Source organism: Vipera berus (assembly GCF_964194415.1).
Source record: "Vipera berus genome assembly, chromosome: 8".
NCBI classification, from domain to species: domain Eukaryota; kingdom Metazoa; phylum Chordata; class Lepidosauria; order Squamata; family Viperidae; genus Vipera; species Vipera berus.
This window is the reverse complement of record NC_138211.1, coordinates 26,146,525-26,167,554: the sequence shown is the minus strand read 5'-3', so window position 1 is coordinate 26,167,554 and position 21,030 is coordinate 26,146,525. Positions and strand designations below refer to the sequence as shown.

General features: G+C 46.6%; 2 protein-coding genes across 4 annotated transcripts; both read right to left on the bottom strand.

Moving 5' to 3' along the window:
- Positions 1-870: 870 nt before the first annotated feature.
- TMEM230 (transmembrane protein 230) lies at positions 871-11,646 on the bottom strand. 3 transcript variants are annotated; one of them, XM_081333895.1, is made up of 5 exons: positions 11,184-11,253; positions 8,594-8,700; positions 7,977-8,210; positions 5,111-5,233; positions 871-2,651 (listed from the first exon to the last, which is right to left on the bottom strand). In XM_081333895.1, the coding sequence occupies exons 3-5, from the start codon at positions 8,070-8,072 to the stop codon at positions 2,511-2,513; spliced, it is 360 nt and encodes a 119-aa protein (XP_081190021.1). In that variant the 5' UTR covers positions 8,073-8,210; positions 8,594-8,700; positions 11,184-11,253; the 3' UTR covers positions 871-2,510. The 3 variants fall into 3 exon arrangements, with proteins under 3 accessions (XP_081190021.1, XP_081190022.1, XP_081190020.1); XM_081333896.1 differs by lacking the exons at positions 8,594-8,700; positions 11,184-11,253 and adding an exon at positions 11,510-11,646; XM_081333894.1 differs by lacking the exon at positions 8,594-8,700 and having other exon boundaries at positions 11,184-11,459.
- A 2,722-nt stretch (positions 11,647-14,368) lies between these two features.
- PCNA (proliferating cell nuclear antigen) lies at positions 14,369-20,812 on the bottom strand. The gene is made up of 6 exons (XM_081334087.1): positions 20,543-20,812; positions 19,086-19,183; positions 17,478-17,545; positions 15,413-15,607; positions 15,197-15,320; positions 14,369-15,084 (listed from the first exon to the last, which is right to left on the bottom strand). The coding sequence occupies exons 1-6, from the start codon at positions 20,761-20,763 to the stop codon at positions 15,005-15,007; spliced, it is 786 nt and encodes a 261-aa protein (XP_081190213.1). The 5' UTR covers positions 20,764-20,812; the 3' UTR covers positions 14,369-15,004.
- Positions 20,813-21,030: the final 218 nt, after the last annotated feature.

Sequence of the window (21,030 nt, the reverse complement as noted above, 5' to 3'; positions counted from 1 at the left end):
AGGTTGGACTTAAGATTGTTTGTGGGACTGTAGGGATTCCAGGCCGATCCCTCTTTTATCTCCAGCCCCAGGATCTGCCACTCCTTCTCCTACATATCTTGGAGAACAAGCCAGCCAGACCACAGCCTTCCCTCCCCTCCCCTCCACATAGGCCAAAGTGCCTAAACGTAAAACCAATATGCTCAAGGGGAGACTCTCAGCGCATAACAACATGCTGTGTGAATGCGGAGGCACAGAACCCAGCCCATCTGCTGGTTTGTCGGCTATTACCAGAAACGTGTGCCGATCATGACTTATTTCTGGCCAACAACCAATCCAAGAAGGTGGCTTCATTCTGGCAATTTAAAGTTTGATCTAGCCATGGAAGAAGCAGCAGCCTCACCCTTGTTGGTGACAGAGGCCTTATGCTCCTTCTTCAGGAATTGACTGCGTCTTCTCAAAAAGTTGGTTGGACAGCCTTTTATGAGAAAAGGGCTTATATCCATCCACCATTACTTCTGCCAGCATCCCAGTAACTTTTTTATTTATAGAAATGTAAACTGGGTTAAAACCTGGCTCAGTATGAAGCAGAAAACTAGGATTCTAGCACATTGTGTGAACTATGCCACTAACACAGTAGTTTTTCAAGTTAAGTTGGGCCATTATTTTTGCTTGTCTGTTAAGACATAGCATATTAGGGGGGCAAACAACTGTGTTTTGTTAACCCAGATTTTGGGGTTTTCATCTTGGGTGGATTTGGTGAAAGTCCAAAGCCTTGCTACAAAAGTCCAAAATGTCAGACAGGAAACGTCCTAGGACAATGGCTCCTTATTCCGGCTTTACCCTAGAACAGAGGCCACTTTGGGGTGAAAAACTACATTAAGTAAAGACTGAACATCACAAGTTCTTTATTAAGTAGGCAACCGGCATCTGCAGATTAAGCTTTTCAACACATATTTAAGCTTTCTCTTGCATTCCACAGGCTGTAAATCCTGTGAGAGAATCCAGAGAGAAAAAGAAATGCCAGTAACTCATTGGTGGCAAAAGGAAGTCCAGGGTCTCTGCACAGCACAAGGCCATTTGTCCAGGCAGCCTGTCAAAAAAAATATCCTTCAAGAAATCATGGTTGCTTCAACATCAACAAATGCAAAAATAAGTGTGGCTTCACTTTGGTACTCCTGACACAGACACTTGTGCCAACTTCACACAGTTTTTGTTACTTTGAGGGCTTCAGGTTGCATGCTCGAGTGTGTTGGGTAAGTACACACGCATGTTTGCACTTTACAAACTTTCCATCTTTTCCTGGGGACACCTAGCCAGGGCTCAGTGGACAGTAATGGCCCTTTTAGGACCTGTGGACTTCAACTCCCAGAATCCCTGAGCCAGCCAAGTCCACAGGTCCTAAAGGGGCCATAGTTGCCCATCCCTGATTCATACAGACTTTTGGTCTTACTAAAACAGTCTGTTTCAAAAAGCATGGAACAGAGTATTCGTCTGTGGAGAAAGGGGAGCTTTTTAACCAAGTATTTAATTTTCTGCCTCTGCATTTAACCTATTTTTTCATATCATTGCATTTTTATCTCTCTGGAATGTGCCCCACGTTATTTTCTGACGGATTCTTGTCTGGCCCTGAGTGGTTCTACCAGTCCTGGAATGGGATCTGGGGATCCTAGGAAGGCATGCATCCTTGATCCATAGACATGGGTTTAAAATCTCGGAAATGTGAGAACAGAATCTAATCACAAAATCACTTCTTCACCAAGATCCTGAAGAGATAACCTGGGATTGGAGAAATCCTCCATCGCTTGCTTCAAGAGGACTAGCTGCACACTTTTCCTGATGTAACAAAAAATTATGCCAGTGTGAGGGGGAAGAAATGCCCACCCCATCACCCTGCCCTCTGCCAAGGATGAAAGATGAAATCCCTCCTGGCTCTCATTTGTTGGCTGTACCCCAAGGGGGACTGGGAGTTTTTGGAAAGCAACGTGTTTCGAGTGCTAGAATTATTCTGCCTCATCTCCAGGATGGGCCAAGTTGTAACCCCTGAATGGAGCTCAAAGAAGCATTCAAGGCTCCCCCAGTCGGATGTGGCAATTCAACCACTTTACGAGGAAGGTCAGCCTTCTTGCAGCTAGCCCCTTGCCTAGGCAAATTTAATTAGCACTCAACCTTTCATCCCTGGATCCAGATGTCAGCTTTGCAGAGGTTCCGCTCTAGAGGGAGAAGTGAAGCGAAGCGAAGCAGAAACACCTAATTAACCCCAAGTTTCCTTTCCTCCTTCTGCTTGGTGGGAACACAGCTGTCGAGAACTTCCCACCTCACACCAGAAGCTCGTCTCGCAGGACCTCCTTCGCTCTCTCTGAAGCTAAGTCCTACCAAAGAAACGCCTACCAAAGAAATCCATAACGGGTATAACAGCTGCCGCGTCGATTGTCCAAAGAGAGCATTACTCAATTGGCTTGTTTCTGCATCTTCTCTCTGGAGCCAAACTGAGGTCTGGATGGCCCAAGACCTCCAGGTTCTTTAGCCTTCTAATCATCAAAATCTGGGATGTCGTCGTAGGAGTAGCCCCGGTAGCCTTTGGAAGCAAAGTAGGCAATTCGCAAGTGATAGAAGCCGGGGAGGAAAACCAGGATTCCGATGATCAAGACAGGGACTGCGCGATCGGTTCCCTGGAGGACAGAAGAGGAAGAGGAAGGTCACCAGCCAGCTCAGGGCCTCAAACCCAGCAGTGAAAAGGGTGAACATCGATGATCTCCAGGCTCTTCCGGGGGGGGGGACGACAGAAAGACACTAGCCCCCCCCGAAATGGGAGACTGGCTCAGTCTTTAAAAGGGCCCCAGGGTGACAGTGATGGACCATAAGCAGGAGACCCTGGTTCTAGTTCCCCCTCAGCCACAAAAGCTCCCTGATGACTTTCAGCCCCGGGGCCTGGGTAGGGTAATGGTGAAGATGCTGGATGGAGGGAACCCCAGGTTCAAGGACCCTCCCCCCCATGCATGGAAACCCCTGCCTAGTTAGTTTTCGTTCTTCTAAATGAATGGAGAAGAAGACAGGAGAAGATGCTGCTAGTCTTTCAGTTAATTAAGCATGGATGAGACAGAAGAATCACCCAACCAGCATCCCATCCTCACGTAGCAGCAACAAGTCATCCCAGGGCTCTCCAAACCTGGCAACTTTAAGACCTGTGGCCTTCAACTCCCAGAATGCTGGCTGGGAAATTCTGAGAGTTGAAGTCCGCAGGTCTCAAAGTTTGGAGATCTCTGCTTTAGAGGACATCTGAGAAAAAGAAGCAATCGTGTTTTTGCACCTCAGTGACCACACATGTCTTCTGCATAGCTAGGTAAGTTCAAGGCATCTTTGTATAATAGACTGTGATACCAACACAAGCAGAAGCCACAAAAAGGCATCCTTCTCAGCTCTTTCGATTTGGAGCAGTTTCCTCCTCCAGGTACGATGGACATCATCTGACACTTGGTGGGAATTACGGGACCCAAAGAACAACTCCAAATATCTCAAGATATAGAACAGAGCTGGAAGGGACCTCGCAGGTCTTCTAGTCCAGGGCTTTTCAACTGGTGGCACGCGTACCACCATGGTACATTGGCACCTGGCAGGTGGTACGTGGCCCTGCCCAGCGTAGCCAAGCATAGCGGGGGAGGGAACAAGCCAAAGCGGCGCAGCGCAGGACTTGCCACGAGAGTCCTCAGGAGCTGCACGGCTGCTGGGGCGAGACAAAGGCCCCGGGACCGGCACTTCCAGCTCACCCGGAAGAGAACGGAGGAAGAGGGGGCGGAAACAGGAGGGGCTATAAAAGGAGGCAGTTTGGGCGGGAAAGGGAGAGAGGGGGAAAAGATGCCAGAGAAACAGTCGGAAGAGAAAGAGCTTTTCTCAGAGAAGTGGTGAGAGAGAGAGAAGGATTGGGAGGGACGTGAGAGAGAGAGAGAAAAGGCTTTTTGAGAGAGAAGCAGTAAGGAGAAAGGGAGAAGAAAAGGAAGGAGATGGGAAGGAGAAAGGGGGAGTCAGGAAGAAAGGAGTATAGGGATGGATGGAAGGAAGGAGATTGGAATGAGAGGGAGGGAGAGTCTGAAGGAAGTCCTGCCTTAGCACTTGGCCAACAGCAGCCCTGCTGCCCTTTCCCCATCCTCCTGGTCTATCCTGGTGGTCTCCCATCCTATCGCTGAGGATGCTTTGGTCACATGGAAAGGGAGTGGGCCTCCCTCTGACCCACACACTTTGCCTTCCTGCACCCACCATGAGCAACCGGGCCAAGGAGAGAGAGCACAGCAGCAGCAGCAGCCTTGAAGAGGAGGTAAGCGCAGCCGGATGCCTCTCGGGGAAGTGGGGCTGGCCTGGGTTGGGTTGTGGGGTCCTGGTGTCCGGAAGCTCGAGGGCTGGCCTGGGCGCTTGCCCTCCGCTGCCCAGGGCTCTGGGCAGCCCGCAACACCACCTGGGAGCCCCCCGCCCAGTCCAACAGGGGCGACGAGGCTCTCTTGGTTGTCTCTCAATTGCTCTAAGCTTCTCGAGAGTTGTGAAAAGAGAAACTTCCAAGACGGGAATCCGCTGAGCTCTTGTCGGCTTCCAAAAGGGAGCTCCACATTCCTAAGCCACCACAGCCCTCCCGAATTCTGGGCCCCAAGCTGACCTCTCTGAGCCTAGCGGGGGCTTCTACATGGCCCACTCTCCGAGGCGGCCTCCCCTGGCTCCCGTCTTGGGCCACGCAGGACGCCTGCCCAGAGCTGCCCACCAGAGACCCGAGGCGGAATCGCTGCTTGCGACTTAAGGTAATCATGCGTGCTAGTCGTTTCCAACTCTAGGGGCCGGTGCTCATCTCCGTTTCAAAGCCGAAGAGCCAGCGCTCGTCCGAGGACGTCTCCGTGGTCATGTGGCCGGCATGACTAGACGCCAAAGGCGCACGGAACGCTGTTACCTTCCCACCGTAGTGGTCCCTATTTTTCTACTTGCATTTTTACGTGCTTTCGAACTGCTAGGTTGGCAGAAGCTGGGACGAGTAACAGGCGCTCACTTCTGCTACACGGCCCTCGGGATTCGACCCGCCAAACTGCCGACCTTCTGATCGATAAGCTCAGCATCCTAACCCACTGAGCCACCGCATCCCACCGCAACTTACCCCGTGGCTAATGTAACCGGCAAGGAGGAGCGCACCAATAACGATGAGGAGGGTCCCGATCAGGAACAGCACCGTGGCCAGCGCAATCGCCTTGTAGGGAACCTTTGGGGGGCTCTTCTTGAACTAGGAGAAAAACGGGGTCAGTGCAGAACAGCCTTCCCTGGCACCAGGTTCCAAATCCGAAAGTTCCCAGCAATGCTTCTGCTGGCTGTGGAATTCTGGGAACTGTCGTTCATGCACCTGAACGGGTGTCCAGGTTGGGGGCACAAAGTCCTTTTTTAAGAGCCGTTTTCAAGCAAAATATATAAAAAAACTGAATTCTAAATCTTTTTTCCTTGGAAGGGGGATCGAAAATAACTTTTTAAAGAAGACTTTCAGCACTGGCCCTGACCAGATCCCCTCCCAATTTTTACAAATCTCGATTCTCAAAATTCGCCACCAATTCAAAGGAATGGCACAAACCAATCGGGTGACGTTTCTGCCAAAAAAAAAAAAAAAAGCCCAGGACATTTAAAGCAGAGAGCCAAAGGTGAGAATCCTAACCTGGGAAGACGCTGTTCTCCTGAACAGAGCCTGCGGCAAAACAAGCCACTTGGGGTGTGAACAGATATAAAACGAAGGGGTGAAGAACAGGTTAGAACGTAGGCAGTAAAACAGGGTGCATCAGCCGTTCCTGGATCTGTGCCAACAAATCCTAGCCTGTAGGAATTTATGACAAGTTTTTACTAATGAATTCTCTGTATATCTAAACTTACAATCATAGTGGCTTAAAGTTCACCAGTGTCTTTCATGCTCCGACTCCTGAATTTGTGATTAAGGTAGGAAACAAGCTCTCGGTAACGCTTTCATACATTCTGTTTTTTCTTCTCTATCATACTTTTTTTGGGGGGGGGAGGCATGCTAACAGGGATCTTTTTAGTGCTGGTCCTATTATATAACTCTCTTAAAAGATTTTCTCAGCAGTCCTGCCTTCAAGGGAAGAAGTGCCGTGACAAGGCTGCCCCCTGGTGGGCATGCCAACAAACAGATGAAACAGTCGGAAAAACCACAGCCAACAGCTGGAATCCAGCACCCCAGGCCTCCACTTCCCATAATCTTCCCCAACACTACTACTTGGGTGGGGGGAGGGGGGGAGACTCCCCTATGACCCCAGCTTTCCATCAAAGTTTGAGAAGGAAATATAAAATTCTACGTCCCTCTCCCTGAAGCTGATACTTTCCCACGTTCCTCCACTGGTCTTCATTTGGGTGGGGACAGCAGGAGATACTGCCAACCCTGCAAGGTAGACACGCCAGGCAAACAACTCCTCAGGAAGGTTAAGACTGCTTAGGCTGAGACTGACCTGAACAACAGAATCCTGCAAGTGTGAACGTGCTGCACCTTTTCCTTCTTATACTCCAGTGAATTTAGGGAGATGCTGAGATGTCTCCAAACGCTGCCTTGCAGTCTGTGGACTTAAAAGAGGTTTCACCCCTATTACGTCCTCCTGATAACGGAGCTTGCCTATCTCTAAAGGGGCCATCCTTCCTTACTCCCTATAGCAGTGTTTCTCAATCCTGATAACCTTAAGGCAGGGGTAGGCAACCTCGGCTCTTTTATGACTCATGGACTTCAACTCTGGCTCAGGAATTCTGGGAGTTGAAGTCCATGAGTCATAAAAGAGCCGAGGTTGCCTACCCCTGTCTTAAGCTGTAGGGGTCAACTCCAGGCATGATGCTGGCTGGGGAATTCAGGACTTCCACACTTCTTAAACATGCCAAGGCTGGGAAACACCACTCTATAGATAATGATCCTGGGGATTCCTTACCCTGTGCAGGTAGTCCTCGACTGATGACAAATGAGCCCAGAATTTCTATTGCTAAGCAAAACATTGTTTTGTCCCATTTTGCGACTTTTCTTGCCATGGTTGTTAAGTGAATCACTGAAGTTGTTAAGTTACTATTACGGTTGTTAAGCGAATCTGGCTTCCCCCACTGACTTTGCTTGTCAGAAAGTTGCAAAAGGGGATCACGTGACCCTGGGACACTGCGATGTCGTTAATGGTGAGTTGGTTGCCAATTGTCTGAATTTTGAACACGTGACCGTGGAGGTGCTGAAACGGTCATGTGAAAAATGGCCACGTCCCTTTTCTTCCACTGCCATTGTAACTTTGGTCACTGAATGAACTGTCGTAAGTCAAGGACCGCCTGTGGTCCACATAAATCTGCCCCCTATGAACCTGTTCTACGAGAAAAGGCAAGAGAAAATGGACGGGGGAACCTCACGTAAACCGCAGACTGGGCCAGCAAGCCTCATCTCCACGGCTTTTTAGAAATTTCAGGCGTGGGGCCTGTGAACGGAGGCCCACGGAGGGGGGTTATCTTGCCCATTTTCAGGGTCTTTGCCTGTAAATCAATAAGCAGCAGCCTGGTCTGGCCAAGGCAGCCACTCTCCTCCATCCATGTCTTCTCTCCACTGTCCTGGTTGGTGCAAAGAGGGCCGAGCAGAGGAGTCCCTAAACGAAGCTGCCCTTTCAGGAAAGTCAGACACAGCAGGACCTCTCAGGTTTCCTCTCTACAGACTTGTAACGTCTGAAAGTGACCTTAATCCTGGGTCACTGCAGGAGGAGACCCCAGGTCAGATCCCCCGTCTAGAACGCACGGAAGAAGAGAGAGTCCGTCTGGTGCAGTGGGGAAGATGCTGGGTGAAAAACCAGAAGATCCAGTTCCCTCTTAGCTGGGTGACTCTGGGAAGTCCCCTCCTATGAAGCCCAACCCACTGCAGGGTTGTGGTTATGGGGAAAACAGAAGCAGGAGCATTCCAGTTATCCAAGACAAAGGTAGGATGAAAAGGTAACCATAAAATAACCTTTCCTCCATCTTTTTACCTGCAGGTCAATGTATCCTTCGTCGGTGCAAGCGAGCTTAGAATACTTCACTTTGCTGCTTGGGATCGAAGCAGCCAAACTCGTTCTGGACGGCATCTTCAGCAGAAGCTACAACTCCTCACAGCTACAACCCGGATCAGAGCCGCAAAAGTTGTGAGTGGATAGGAACCTCCGAGTGCTTTGAATTAAGCTGTGCAAGAAGTCCCATAGCAACAAGCGCTCAGTCACTGGAAGCTGCAATGGGGAGAATTTGAATTGAATTGATTAAATTTATGTGCCGCCCTTCTCCCTAAGGACTCAGGGCGGCTCACAACAATAAAAAGTTAAAAAGCATAAAATACAAAATTTAAAAAATAATTAAATGATCAATATAATAAATACATAACAGACATGTTGAAACAACAGAAAACAAACTTTTGTTCGTAGGTTGGATGTGGAGAGCTAATAATCCTAATCCTCAACCTACGACGGTAATGGAGGCTGCCCACTAGGGTCATAAATCTTTTACAGTTGTAAAGTGGGTCGTCCATGTGACTGACCCAATTTTATGAGCTTTTTTTTTGCAAACGGTTATGAAGTAAACCCATTGTTCACTAGAAGGAAAAATATAAATTTACCTATTTTATTGTAGTAGGAATTGTTAGGAGGTTAATCTTGGGAATGAAATAGCCTGAAAGCCCAAGTAAATAAATGCACTAGAAGTCAACAGTCTTTAAGAAGAGGCCTGTGAGCAAAAAAAAAGGATGGAGGTTTAGTTAAAATCAACTCATTGCCTCCTAGAAGGCACAAATGAATTTGTGTCCTGGGACCAGTAGTTATATATTAAGCTTCTTAACCGCTCATCTTGCTCAGAGGGGGGCTCTGGGTGGTGACTGGTCTCCTATGTTAAAGATTATCATTTGATTTGCATTCGATTACATAGAATCAGGTCAGAATGGACTCCTGGCAACTGCAGAGATAAGATTTTCGCCATGGTGATCTCTCCCTAAGCCGGTCCTTCAGGTCGGCCAGGGGTCCCCCATCCCCACAGAGTCTGTCCGCTCTGCTGCTGGTCATCCTATTTCTCTTCCTTCCTTCCACCTTTCCCAGCACGACAGCCTTCTGCACAGAGAGAGAGAGAGAGAGCTGGGTCTTTGCATTGATGAGTTATGTGCCATCAAGCTGGTGTCAACGGAGGCCACTGAGGCAGCTTTTTCTCCCGTAACCTGTCCCTTCAGGTCCCCCAACGGTGCTCCCATCGCCACCCTGAGTCCCTGCTCCAGGTTGGCTGCCCTCTTTCCTTCCCTAGCATCAGAGGCTTCCCAAGGAAGCAAGATCTTGACACTGTGGGTCCGAAGTAGGGTAACTTTGGTCTGGCCATCCGTGCTATATTGTATTGTTTATAATGCAGGATTAATATAAACAGTCTTAACCAAAGCTGAAAAACAATACGAAAAAGGTCCATCCTTGGAGGGTTTCAAAGAAGAGACAAGACAGCCATTTGTCTGGAATGGTAGGGAGTGTTTCTCAACCTCGGCACTTTCAAGGTATGTGGACTTTCAACTCCCAGCATAGCTGGCTGGGGAATTCTGGGAGCTGAAGTCCACACATCTTCAAATTGCCAAGGTTGAGAAACACTAGTCGGGTCTGCTTGAGCAGAGGGCTGGACCTGAAGACCTTCAAGATCCCTTCTGTTGTTCTACTTCTAGCTTTTGAACTGTTCTGCGACACGATTTGGAGGAAGAAAAGCTGGGCAGAAAATATGAGTAACTTCCTTAATGACTGCATCTATTACTGTACACATATATTCATAAATATTTTATTTTCATTCCAAATTTAAACAATAACACGTCAGAGTAATTTCCTGTAGGGTAGGGTAGGGATGCCTTTAGAAGCACCCAAACTTGCTAGACTGTCTGAAGCAAGCGTCTGGGAGAAGAAAATCAGGAGGAAGAAATAAAAAGAGGGCAAGGACAGAACAATATTTGCAGTTTCATAACTTTAAAAAACGCCTGTTTCTTTCAGAAGATTCCTCTCTCTACCGACCGGATGAGATCCAGGGAGTCCTCAATTTACAACCACAACCAAGCCCAACATTTCTGTTGCTAAGAGAGGCATTTGTTAAGTGAGTTTTGCCCCATTTTATGACCTTTCTTGCCATAGCTGTTAAAGGAATCACCACACTTGTTATATTAGTAAGTGATTCTGGCTTCCCTGTTGACTTTGCATGTCAGAAGGTTGCAAAAGGTCCTGACCCCGGGATACTGCAACTGTCATAAATATGAGTCAGTTACCAAGCATCTGAATTTTGATTACATGACCACGGATGTAAGTGTGAAACATGGTCACAAGTCCCTTTTTTCAGTGATGTTGTAATTTTGAATGGTCACTAAATGAACAGTTGTAAGTTGAGGGCTATCTGTACTCCCAAATGCCCACCACTAGGTAGAGGGGGCTGGCAATTTTGTGACTTTTGAGGATTCAGCCTTGCTTCTGAGATGGCAGGATTGGGCTAGGCCAAGGGGTAGGCAACCTTGGCTCTTTTATGACTCATGGACTTCAACTCCCAGAATTCCTGAGCCAGCATGGCTCAGCTTGGAAACCTCTCTCTTTCCCCTCAGCGTGGCTGGCTCAGGAATTCTGGGAGTTGAAGTCCACGAGTCATAAAAGAGCCAAGGTTGCCTAGCCCTGCGCTAGGCCCATATTTTCAACCTCAGGTGTGGACTTCAACTCCCAGAATTCCTGAGCCAGCATGGCTCAGCTTGGAAACCTCTCTCTTTCCCCTCAGTGTAGCTGGCTCAGGAATTCTGGGAGTTGAAGTCCCCGAGTCGTAAAAGAGCCAAGGTTGCCTAGCCCTGCGCTAGGCCCATATTTTCAACCTCAGGTGTGGACTTCAACTCCCAGAATTCCCTGGCCTGCGTTCTATGCGGCTGGGGAGATATGGAAGCCCCCTCCCCCCCTTCAAAGTTGGCGAAGGGGCTCAGAGGTCGTTGCCATGGAGTCCAGGGACGGAAGGCAGCCAGTTGCGGTTTAGTTTAATTAACCGCAGATCCCGCGGCTTAAGGCGGCAGAGACGAGCCGGCCATTCCCCCCACCCCGCCCGCGGGCTTCTTCCCGAGCCTCCCCAGCCCACCCAAAGTCGGGCCGCTCCCCGCGGGGCGCGCGGCGGGCTCGAGCAGGCGCAGCCTCCTCCCCGGGCCGGAGGGGCTCCCCGCGTCCCCCGCCTACCTTCGGGGCAGAGCCACGGCGGCCTTCCCGGCCCAGGAAGTCAACGGCCTGGCTCGCCAGAGTCGCTTCCAGGTCGCCGAGCGGCTGCGCCGCCCACGGGCGGTTCGCGGAAAGACGCCGGCCCTCCTCCTCCTCCTCCTCCTCCTGGGGAAGGGCGCCGGGCCCGGGCAGGCGAGGCGCGCCTTTCCCGCCCGAGACAGACGGAGCCGCGGCGCCTGGCCCGGCCTTGGCTTGCAGCGCAGTCGCCGGGCGTGAAGCCGGCCTGTTTGTGCAAAGGCGACCGCTCGGTCTGTATCCAGGCTGGCGAAGTGCGCGGAGCTCCTTACCTGGGAGGATTCCGCCCTTGGGCGGGAGAGATTTGAATTTGAGGCGGGTTTGCGCCCAGCTTCTGGCTTCGAATAAAGCAGCCCGTCTTCCCGGTTCTTTCCCTGAGCTGCTGCGCCTCTCTTTTGGATGGCACCCGGGCCGAGCCACCAATGGAGCGGTTAAAACAGGGATAGGCAACCTCGGCTCTTTTATAACCCATGGACTTCAACTCCCAGAATTCCTGAGTCAGCACTCAGGAATTCTGGGAGTTGAAGTCCATGAGTCATAAAAGAGCCGAGGTTGCCTACCTCTGCGTTAAAGGGACCCCAGAATGACTTTCCACTGGGACGCTCTTCATCTGCGAGGCCTGGAGGCTAAAGTGCAGGTTCGCATCCCACCAGGCTCAAGGTTGACTCAGCCTTCCATCCTTCCAAGGAAGGTAAAATGAGGACCCAGATTGTGGGGGGCAATTAAGCTGACTTTGTAATAATACCTCTTGGGGTATGTGTGAAAGCCCTAACAAGCAGGCATATACATAGAATGAAGGCTACTGCTAAGCTTGTAAGCCGCCCTGAGTCTTCGGAGAAGGGCGGGATATAAATGGAATTAAAATAAATAAAAAATAAAAATAAAGCGAACTAAGAAAGGTGGCAGGAATTGTGAATGGCCAGTCTAGAGAAAAGGGGGGCTAGAGGGACGTGATAGCAATCTTCCAGTATTTGAGGGGCTCCACAAGGAGGGGATCAACCCATTTTTCAAAGCACCAGAGAGCAGGACAAGAAAGGATGGATACTAATCAAGGAGAGAAGCAACCTGGAACTAAGAAACTTTTTCCAACAGTGAGAAAAAATAACCAGCGGAATGACTTGCTTTCAGAAGTTGTGGATGCTCCATCGCTGGAGGCTTTTAAGAGACTGGACCACTTGTCTGAAATGGTATAGATAGGGTCTCCTGCCTGAGCTGGGGGTTAGACTAGAAGACCTCCAAGGTCCCTTCCAGCTCTATTCCGATTGATTTATCTGCAAGGCCAGTGGTTTGGTTTTATTAAGGGCAGATTTATTAGGATTATTTGCCAGAGGCAGGTCTAAATTGCCTGGGAGATGGGCAGTGTGTAAGTTCTGGGGAAATAAAACATGGTTTTCTCCAGCATTGTAGTTATCCAGGCACACAGTTCTATTGCTTCTTTGGGAATGTAACTTCTTAAATGTATGCTTTTTTTAGCTTTCCCAATTTAGTTGCATACTAAAATATTTCTAGCTATTCTTCCAACACTCCCTCAAGTCTTCAAGGTGTGTGCTCAGTCCACCCCTTTTTTTCCAGGGTGAGCAGAAAAATCGTCAGAATCCTATTTCACCTCAACAAATTTTGGCTAGAAAATGCTTGACTGCAGCCTGACTGTAGCATTCCACTCATGGTATCAATATTTGACCAGTCCAGCAAAATTGGTGGGAAGCCTCTGACCCTGGAACTCCACAAAGGGAATTTTCAGGAAGACTTTACATTGCCAGCTCCAGAGGCTGCCTGCCACCTGGAAGCACAGGGGGAGCATTTTTATGGTCCTACCTCAGAAGAGACCCTGCTGAATAATTGGGCTTCCACAGCACCCTTCCCAAATCCCTTAAATGGCTTCCATTCCAATTAATATTTGTTAATGATTGGAACCTTCCTATTTAAACTATATAAAAATGCAGTGCCGTGCAGTAACAATAAGAGATATATATTGTTGAAAGAAGTCTTCATCAAGGTCCAGTCCAAGCCGGGAATAAACAAAATGGAGACTGCTTTAGAAAGATGGTAGATTATTGAAGAGCAGGACCACAAGGTATGAGGCTCTGGAGCTGCTGACCACATGTAACTGGGAGAGGTAAGTTTTTATACCTTCTTAGGCTTTGTAGTTCTTGCGTCATGTACTTTGACCTGAGGTTCTGAGTGTGCCCTTCTGGTATTCTAATGGTGTTGGGTTAATCCTATTATGTCCCAAAGGTCATATCCTGCTTCTCTGTGGCTGATGGCTTGCTTCCTGTGTTGGATTTCTTTGCGTAAGGGGTTGTTGATTCTAGGGATCTTTGACTTTCTAATCCCATCAACTCTGTTTCCTGGCTCCAGTTTTTCTGAAAGGATTATCACATCTGCATTTCTAGAGATCTGGTTTCTGCTGAGTTTCTGACTGGGGGTTTCTGCTTTTTAAAGATCTTCTCCATTATTCCTTTGGGAAAATATAATATTCTGCCTTTTTAATATTCCCAAAAATATTTCTTTCTTGGGGTGGGTGACTTCCCACAATATTATTGCTTTAGCATAACAATACCTCATGGCAGTCTAAAAAATATGGTGAAATGAAGAGTTTAGCCACCTGAAGGTCCTGCCTCTTCAAACGTGTTTGTTTCATCACAGCACTTCTCATGATGTTGTTTCATTCGGGGCACCAGGCCTTGCATCCCTTTGTTGCATGGCTTGCATTTTACACATATACCTGCTTTGCCCGTAGGTAGAGGAACTTCATTAAAATATTCCCAAAATGGGTTTCTTTTACAGCCTGCCGCCATTTTGCTCAAGGGAGGAACAAAGCACTTCAAGCTATGTGCAGAAAGATCACAAGGTTTATAAGCTGCTTAGGTTTCTTTCATTTTTACTGCTTGCCCTTCCTCCTCACACAACAGATGCATTTCTCTTCAATAGATTTGCAAAACAATGGGATAAAGGAATGTTCCTGAACTTTGTTTTATGATTTATCTCATGATTATTGTGAAATTGTGTGAATGCATCAATGCAGTGCATGTTATCTCACCTTGCAGAGCTTGGATTCATTGAATGAGTTTACCAAAAATGTAAATATTGCAGAATATACAGCCTCATGCTACATAACTAAGCTCCATCTTAAATAGAAAACTACCTTTAGATAAGCTTTTTACTCCAAAACCCTTTATTAAAATAAATTTGATAAGAATAAAACAAATCCAATTTAAATAAAATCCATTTTATTTATTTTAAAAAATCATTATTATCCACCCTGCCAAGACACTGGGCAGTAATAATAAGCTATCATGAGGCAAAATAAAAAATGTAGTATTCTTTATTGAAAAGCATTCATTTCTGAAGATTCCCTTTTCAAGGTAAGCCATTAAAACATTTTTTCCTCCAAACATTGCTTTTTTTGCAGTTATTAGCATCCTTGTTTTAACTAAAAGGGTGAAAAAATAATGGTTCAGCAACTGCAAAATTCTGATTCTCATGCATGGTCATTAGGGATAGTAACTAAAGGGTCACGGGCTCTCCATGCACAGAAGTTATTTCTTTTTAAATATATTCTTTTTTATATGAAATGGATTACAAGTTGAATAATAAAAACAGCGTCTACAACTATTTTAAAGTAGGTACTCACATAATAAAAAGGGAAGTATTTACACAGAAATATCTACAATTGGGTCTAAGTGCACCTGGTGCACCAAGACTAAGTAAGTGAAAAGGACACTGGCTACCAGCCTCACAAATATCACATTTCCCCCTTTAATTTCTTACGATTCTTCTTGGTCTTCAATCTTTGGGGCCAAATAATATTTCAAATGTCCCATATCTGCTATCTTGTATTCCACAACTGCAGGAGACAGAAAAGGAAAAGAGTTAATGGCCAGCCTGAAACCACCAATCAAATCAATGAAATAACCTTTGGCACTATTTCTCAGCAAGAGCCGCAATATTCCACTTACCTAAGGGAACATCTGCAGACATACTGAGTATAACTGTAGGAGACAAAGGTGTAGCTTTGGTGAAGAAATTCAAATATCTTAAAGCAAAAGTCAGCTGGACAGGCTCATTCATCTCTATTGTTACCTGGAAAAAAAATGAATGAAGAGTAAAGGACTGGGAAAAGATAAGAGAACAATGGCAAGAGACAGTTTAAAGCTTCCTCGGGGCCTACTTACAGCTTCCTCCTCTTTATCAACATCACTGGTTTGTGACAGTTTGACATTTCCACTCCCAAGTTCTCCCGTGGCAGAAAATTTGACACCATCTTTTGTGCAGGAGATTACAACGGCATCTCCAATGTGACTGAGGTCACGGCAAATACGTGCAAATTCAGCAGAGGGCATTTTCACCACACAGCTGTATTCTTGTTCCTGAAACATCATCATGTAAGCTTTAGGAATTGTTTTTAGGACTCGTTTAGGCTAAAGCCATCATAAATGTTTCATCATTTTTCATGGGCAGAAACCAAGTAGGGCAAATAGATACAAATCAAATGAACATTTTAAAAAGTTATTACAAGAGAAGCAAATGTTTATATTTTGCAACAATTTTACAAGTAGTCCTCGACTGACAACAGTCCATTTAATGACCATTCAGTTACCATGGCACTGAAAAGTGACTTATGATTTTTCACACAATGTTGCAGAATCTCCATGGTCATATGATCAAAATTCAGGCACTTGGCAACTATCCTGTATTTACCGCAATTTATTTATTTATTTTATTTTAATTCCATTTATATCCCGCCCTTCTCCGAAGACTCAGGGCGGCTTACAAGCTTAGCAGTAGCCTTCATTCTATGTATATGCCTGCTTATTAGGGCTTTCACACACACACCCCAAGCGGCATTATTACAAAGTCAGCTTAATTGCCCCCAATAATCTGGGTCCTCATTTTACAGTCATGTGATCACTTTTTGCCACTTTCTGATAAGCAAAGTCATCGGGCAGGCCACATTCACTTAACAACTGTGATACTAATTTAACTGCAGTGATTCGCTTAACTGTGGCAAGAAAGGTCATAAAACGAGGCAAAAATCACTTAACTGTCTTTTAGCAACAGAAATTTTGGGCTCAATTGTGGTCATAAATCAAGGACTACCTATAATGTTGCATTTTCTAATGGCTTCAACTATAGAATTAAGAAAATAAGAATTTTATGAGGGCTAAGTATTAATTACACCCTTGGTTCCAAACTATTATACAGTTCTGCAACACAGAAACATTTCAGTTTTTAATCTCTCCATTAAAAACAGATGCCATTCATACTGCATGTATAAGCACTCCTTACTGAATGGTAACTTGTTCAGCATCCGTATGAAGTCATGAAGGCGCTGATGTATGTCCAGTCCTTTACATTATGGCAGCAACCCTTCATACAATCAAAATCTGGGTGCTTAGCAGCCTGCCCATATATTTAGGACCACAGGCTATACTTCAGCTTCTCCCTCCACGTTTGCTATTTTGGCCACCCTGTTGCCTTGCAAAGGGCCAAGGTTGGGCAAGCAACTAGGAGCCACAGGGAGACAGAATTGAAGAGAAGGCAACAGGACAGGAGAAGCATGAGATCCTGGCTTAATGACTGTACTCTGGAGTACAGAAACTGCTATTGCTAAGTGGTGCAGTCACACTGTCAGAATCCATTTATATCATATTCATAAATGTATGTTTAAAACATTATTCCATGGATATTGCCATCTCCTGAGGAGGAGGAGGGAACGAATGTGTATTGAGCCTGTATTAGGCATTTCAAAGGAAAAGAAGCCTTTTGAACTGGGGGAACAAAAGGGGGGGTTAGGGTAGGAGCATCTGGCTTGTGTCACGGAAGAGAGCAATAAACATAAAAATGATGGGGGACTGACCAAATAGGGTTAGGGGGGGGGGGGTTGAACCGGGAACTCTTTATAAGGGTTTAGTTTGTAGAACAATATTAAGTCCTATCTTGTATTCCTACAACCAAGCATGTCATAGTAAAGATTCCTTTTGGACTAAGATTTGGCTCCAAGAGTTTTGTCTTCCTAAGACATGGTTTGGGGTGGGTCCTGACACACATGATGTTTCACCTAATTGCTGAAATTCTGGTCTTAATTGGGGTCATTAAGCAATAACTACCTGTATCAAAATGGCAAAACAGAACATTAGCAAGCATAGTAACAAATTGTTGCAGCAGCCATAGATTCAGTCAAAAGACAGCAAACATATTTAACAATTAATAGTACCTTTGAAATAAAAACTCACTTACTGGAATTCCAAGTTGTTCTACATCCAAATCCATTAATTTCATTTCATAGTCTGAAACCTTCTCCTGATCTATAAAAAAATATCTAATTAACATTGTTTACGAGAACAAAATAATTTCCTGACTGAATATTGTTTACTAGCCATAAACTGCAAAGCTATTTGAACACCTATTAAATAAAAAGACAGTAGCAAAACCACAGAGTCTCTGATAAATATCTGGGTGCTTGGCAATCCTGCTTGCGCTTAGAACCAGTTGCCAAATGCCCTGTAATCTTGTGAAGCTCAATGGAGCAGCTGGCAGGGAAGGTTGTTTGCTGCCACCTGCCACATTGCAGAGCAAAAGGACTCTTGAACCTTTGGGATTTAAGCTGTTTCGGCAGCTCACTGCAGAGGTTCCCTTCTGCACATGTAAGGGAAGTCCTGCAGCGGCTTGTAGAAACAAAGTGTGAATCCCAAATATCTGAGCTTTGTTTCTGCAACCTGATGGAGTCCCTTCTGTGCAAGATGAGTTCCCTAGCCTCCACCTGCAGGCAGCTTTTTTGCTCCAGTCGCTTAATGACCACAGCCAGAACTGGGATTGTGGTTGTCGAACCAAGCAACCATAAGTCGAGGGTTACCTGTAGATTCACAATGTTGCAAATAATCTACATATAATCAGTTTCTGGTTGGGATTACTCTTTAAAATGTTCTACATTCCAAACTCTTCACACTAAAATGCACATTTAAGTTTGATTGTGCATGGTTCGTTATTTTCATATATTATATAATGGATATTCTATTTTAGTTGTAAGCTGTCATCAGTTAGTATGACATTAACATAGGAGTAAAAAATATTTTGAGGATAGGTGTTAGCAGACTGACAATCAGTGCAACTCATGGAGGCCTTAAAATTTGCTGTTTTAGAAGCTCACATAATGCCTGCTCTGCTGCAATTTGCACTGGCTGAAGCTTCCAGATACTCTTCAAGGGCAGCTGCATGCAAAGCACATTAGCAGAGGTGATCAGACATGAGTAACTGTGAACACCACCACCCCTCTTCCAATTGAGGAATGGACACAACTGGTAAACAACTTGAAACTGTGCAAAGGCTCTCCTTGCCATGGCTGCCACCTGCTGTTCAAGCTAAAGTCATGAGTCCAGGAGGACTGTATGGAGCCATGCAATGCAGTATCAAAGATGGCACAGTCCTAAAACTGGCAGGCCCCCAAATCATTCAGTCTTGCCAGGACTCAGCTGAAGCCTGACATTCCTCATTCAGTTCCTCAGCCTTCAGCCATCCATAGTACTACTTAATTCATCAGGGGCAGACATATATATACCTCACCCAGGGGCAGCTGTCAAGAACCACTGGGACTAATTTAGAAAAAAAAACATGCCTATATTTGATCATAAACACAGCTTGCAATACTCTTGCCATGTGTTTTCTTGCCAAACCCAAAAACTTTCTATATTGCTCTGCCAGTAGAATCTACCTAGATACACTTGGATGTTCTATATTCTAAGAGACAGCCTCAAAGGACTCTGTTCTGAAGTCAGAATTTATCTTACTCCCTCTAGTTTCACAATGAACTACTCCTAAGAAAAGTTTTAATAATTCAGTTAAACTTACTTGGTGTTTCAAATACCAAAACCAGTGTGTCAGCATTATCTTCAGCTCTCAGGGTGATTATGTCATCGTTACCAGCACACTTGAGCACTTTGGACATACTAGGAAAGAAAAAGAAAATGCACATCTCATTATTTTGATATAATGTACTATTTTGACAATACACAGCATGAGACAAATTAAACAAGTCAGTGCAAGCTGATAGGCTCAGTACACTTTTGTCCCAAGGGAAAGCAAAGAGAGACTGTGGGTCAACATTCATTTGTAAAAGCTTCCAGAGAATGAAGCCCGTCAACTTCCTATACTCACTTTCACATAAACTAAGCAGAAGCCTTTCTGTACCCAGAGTGGGGGTAGAAAACAGACTTTCTTGTCTGCTTCGACCCACACGCCACACATTTTCCAGCAAGCAATTCTGTTACTTTTTTGGAAACACAACAGCCAATTATTATACAGCATTTTTCTAGGTTTGAGTGCTCTGTGTTAAGGCTTACCAGATATGCAACAACATCCTGGTGTCCACCATCCAGTAAGATATTACTTTAAAATCAAACAGCCTAGATTGAAACAATTTTACTTCCCAATTCCAGTAACTGATTTTGATCCAGCCTATCTATGCTTACTGCAGTCAGAAGATCACATACTTTCTAGAGAGTCATTTAGAAAGCACCATTGTTGTCACTTTTGCATTATCATTAGGATACATTCTTGCAAATAAATCAGCTTTTCTGATGCAGGAAAAATATGATATAGAGGGGGTGTAAGTTCATTTTTTGGCACTTTCACTCTAATTTTTGTTGTAGATGCTGACAAGATTAACATGTTAAATTCCCAGTTGATATCTAGAAACGTTTCATGTGCAGGGATTGCAATAACTTGCAACAGGTTTTCTTTTTCTGGAACACCAGGGAAGCCCTGTCCTAAGATTTGTTAATAGGGTACGAACTCCAGATGCAAAATGACAAGAGGCAAAGCAACCCTGGGAAGAGGCACCACATGCCAAAGGGCTGTCGGGCAACTCGGCTGGGCAAAATGAGCATCCGCCCCAGCGGCCAGAGGGACGCCTGCCCTTGCCTTTCCCCCTTTCCTTTTGCAAATGCCGCCATGCTGCCTCGAGAACACTCGAACAATCCCGCGCCTAAAAGACAAGCCACGCCCCGAAGGAGAGGGCGACCAATCGGGCGGGAGCGCGGCGAAGGAGCGGGCCGAGCGCAGCCAATCCTCTTCCAGAACTAGCATTGGGGCTAAAGAGCGCGCGAAGCCCGCTTGACACTCCGCGGCCCCGCCCCCGGCGCTTCCCGCCATGGCGCGCGGGGTTTACCTCACAGAGGCGCGACCGGCGGTTTCCCGAGCAATGGTGGTTCCCGCCTTTGCGTATGAGGCGAATTCTTTGTCTCCCCTCCGTCAGGCCCGGCTTCTTCCCCTTCCCCTCCCTCACAGCGCCCTCGCTCGGCCGCTACCTGACGAGATTGACGCCCATGGCGATGTTGCGGTCGCAGCGGTACGTGTCGAAGCCCTCGGAGCGCATGGTGAGCTGCACCAGCGAGACGTGCGAGGAGTCCATGCTCTGCAGACTGATGCCGCCCGAGCCCAGGTCCCAGCAGGCCTCCGTGATGAGGTCCTTGAGCGCCTCCAGCACCTTCTTCAGCAACGAGCCCTGAATCAGCCGCGCCTCGAACATCCTGACGGCCAGAACAGGAAACTTTTCGCGCCACCCGCCTCCCGCGCCTCTTTATAGGGCTGGGGGATGAATATGTAGCGCGCGTGCGCGCAAACGTCAGCTTTTGCTCCGCCCGGAAAAGGCTGTCCGCAGCTTAGAGCCAATCAAGATGGGGCTCTTGGCGTTCCTGCTGGCCAATCAAAATGCAGGGAAAGAACTTGCTTTTTTTCTCTCTCTCTCCCGCCCCCCCTCCAGTTTCTGGAAGGGCTTTGCCCGGGCTTGCTCGTG

What these genes read in the sequence shown, in the direction of transcription:
- TMEM230 (XM_081333896.1), bottom strand. Translation starts at nt 8,072, where the DNA reads ATGCCGTCCAGAACGAGTTTGGCTGCTTCGATCCCAAGCAGCAAAGTG. An exon ending in AAGGATACATTGACCTGCAG is followed by an intron (nt 5,234 to 7,976) that starts GTAAAAAGATGG and finishes TTTTTCTCCTAG; the next exon opens with TTCAAGAAGAGCCCCCCAAA. An exon ending in CCGGTTACATTAGCCACGGG is followed by an intron (nt 2,652 to 5,110) that starts GTAAGTTGCGGT and finishes TCTGTCCTCCAG; the next exon opens with GGAACCGATCGCGCAGTCCC.
- PCNA (XM_081334087.1), bottom strand. Translation starts at nt 20,763, where the DNA reads ATGTTCGAGGCGCGGCTGATTCAGGGCTCGTTGCTGAAGAAGGTGCTG. An exon ending in TTTGGTATTTGAAACACCAA is followed by an intron (nt 17,546 to 19,085) that starts GTAAGTTTAACT and finishes ATTTTTTTATAG; the next exon opens with ATCAGGAGAAGGTTTCAGAC. An exon ending in TAGAACAACTTGGAATTCCA is followed by an intron (nt 15,608 to 17,477) that starts GTAAGTGAGTTT and finishes ATGATGTTTCAG; the next exon opens with GAACAAGAATACAGCTGTGT.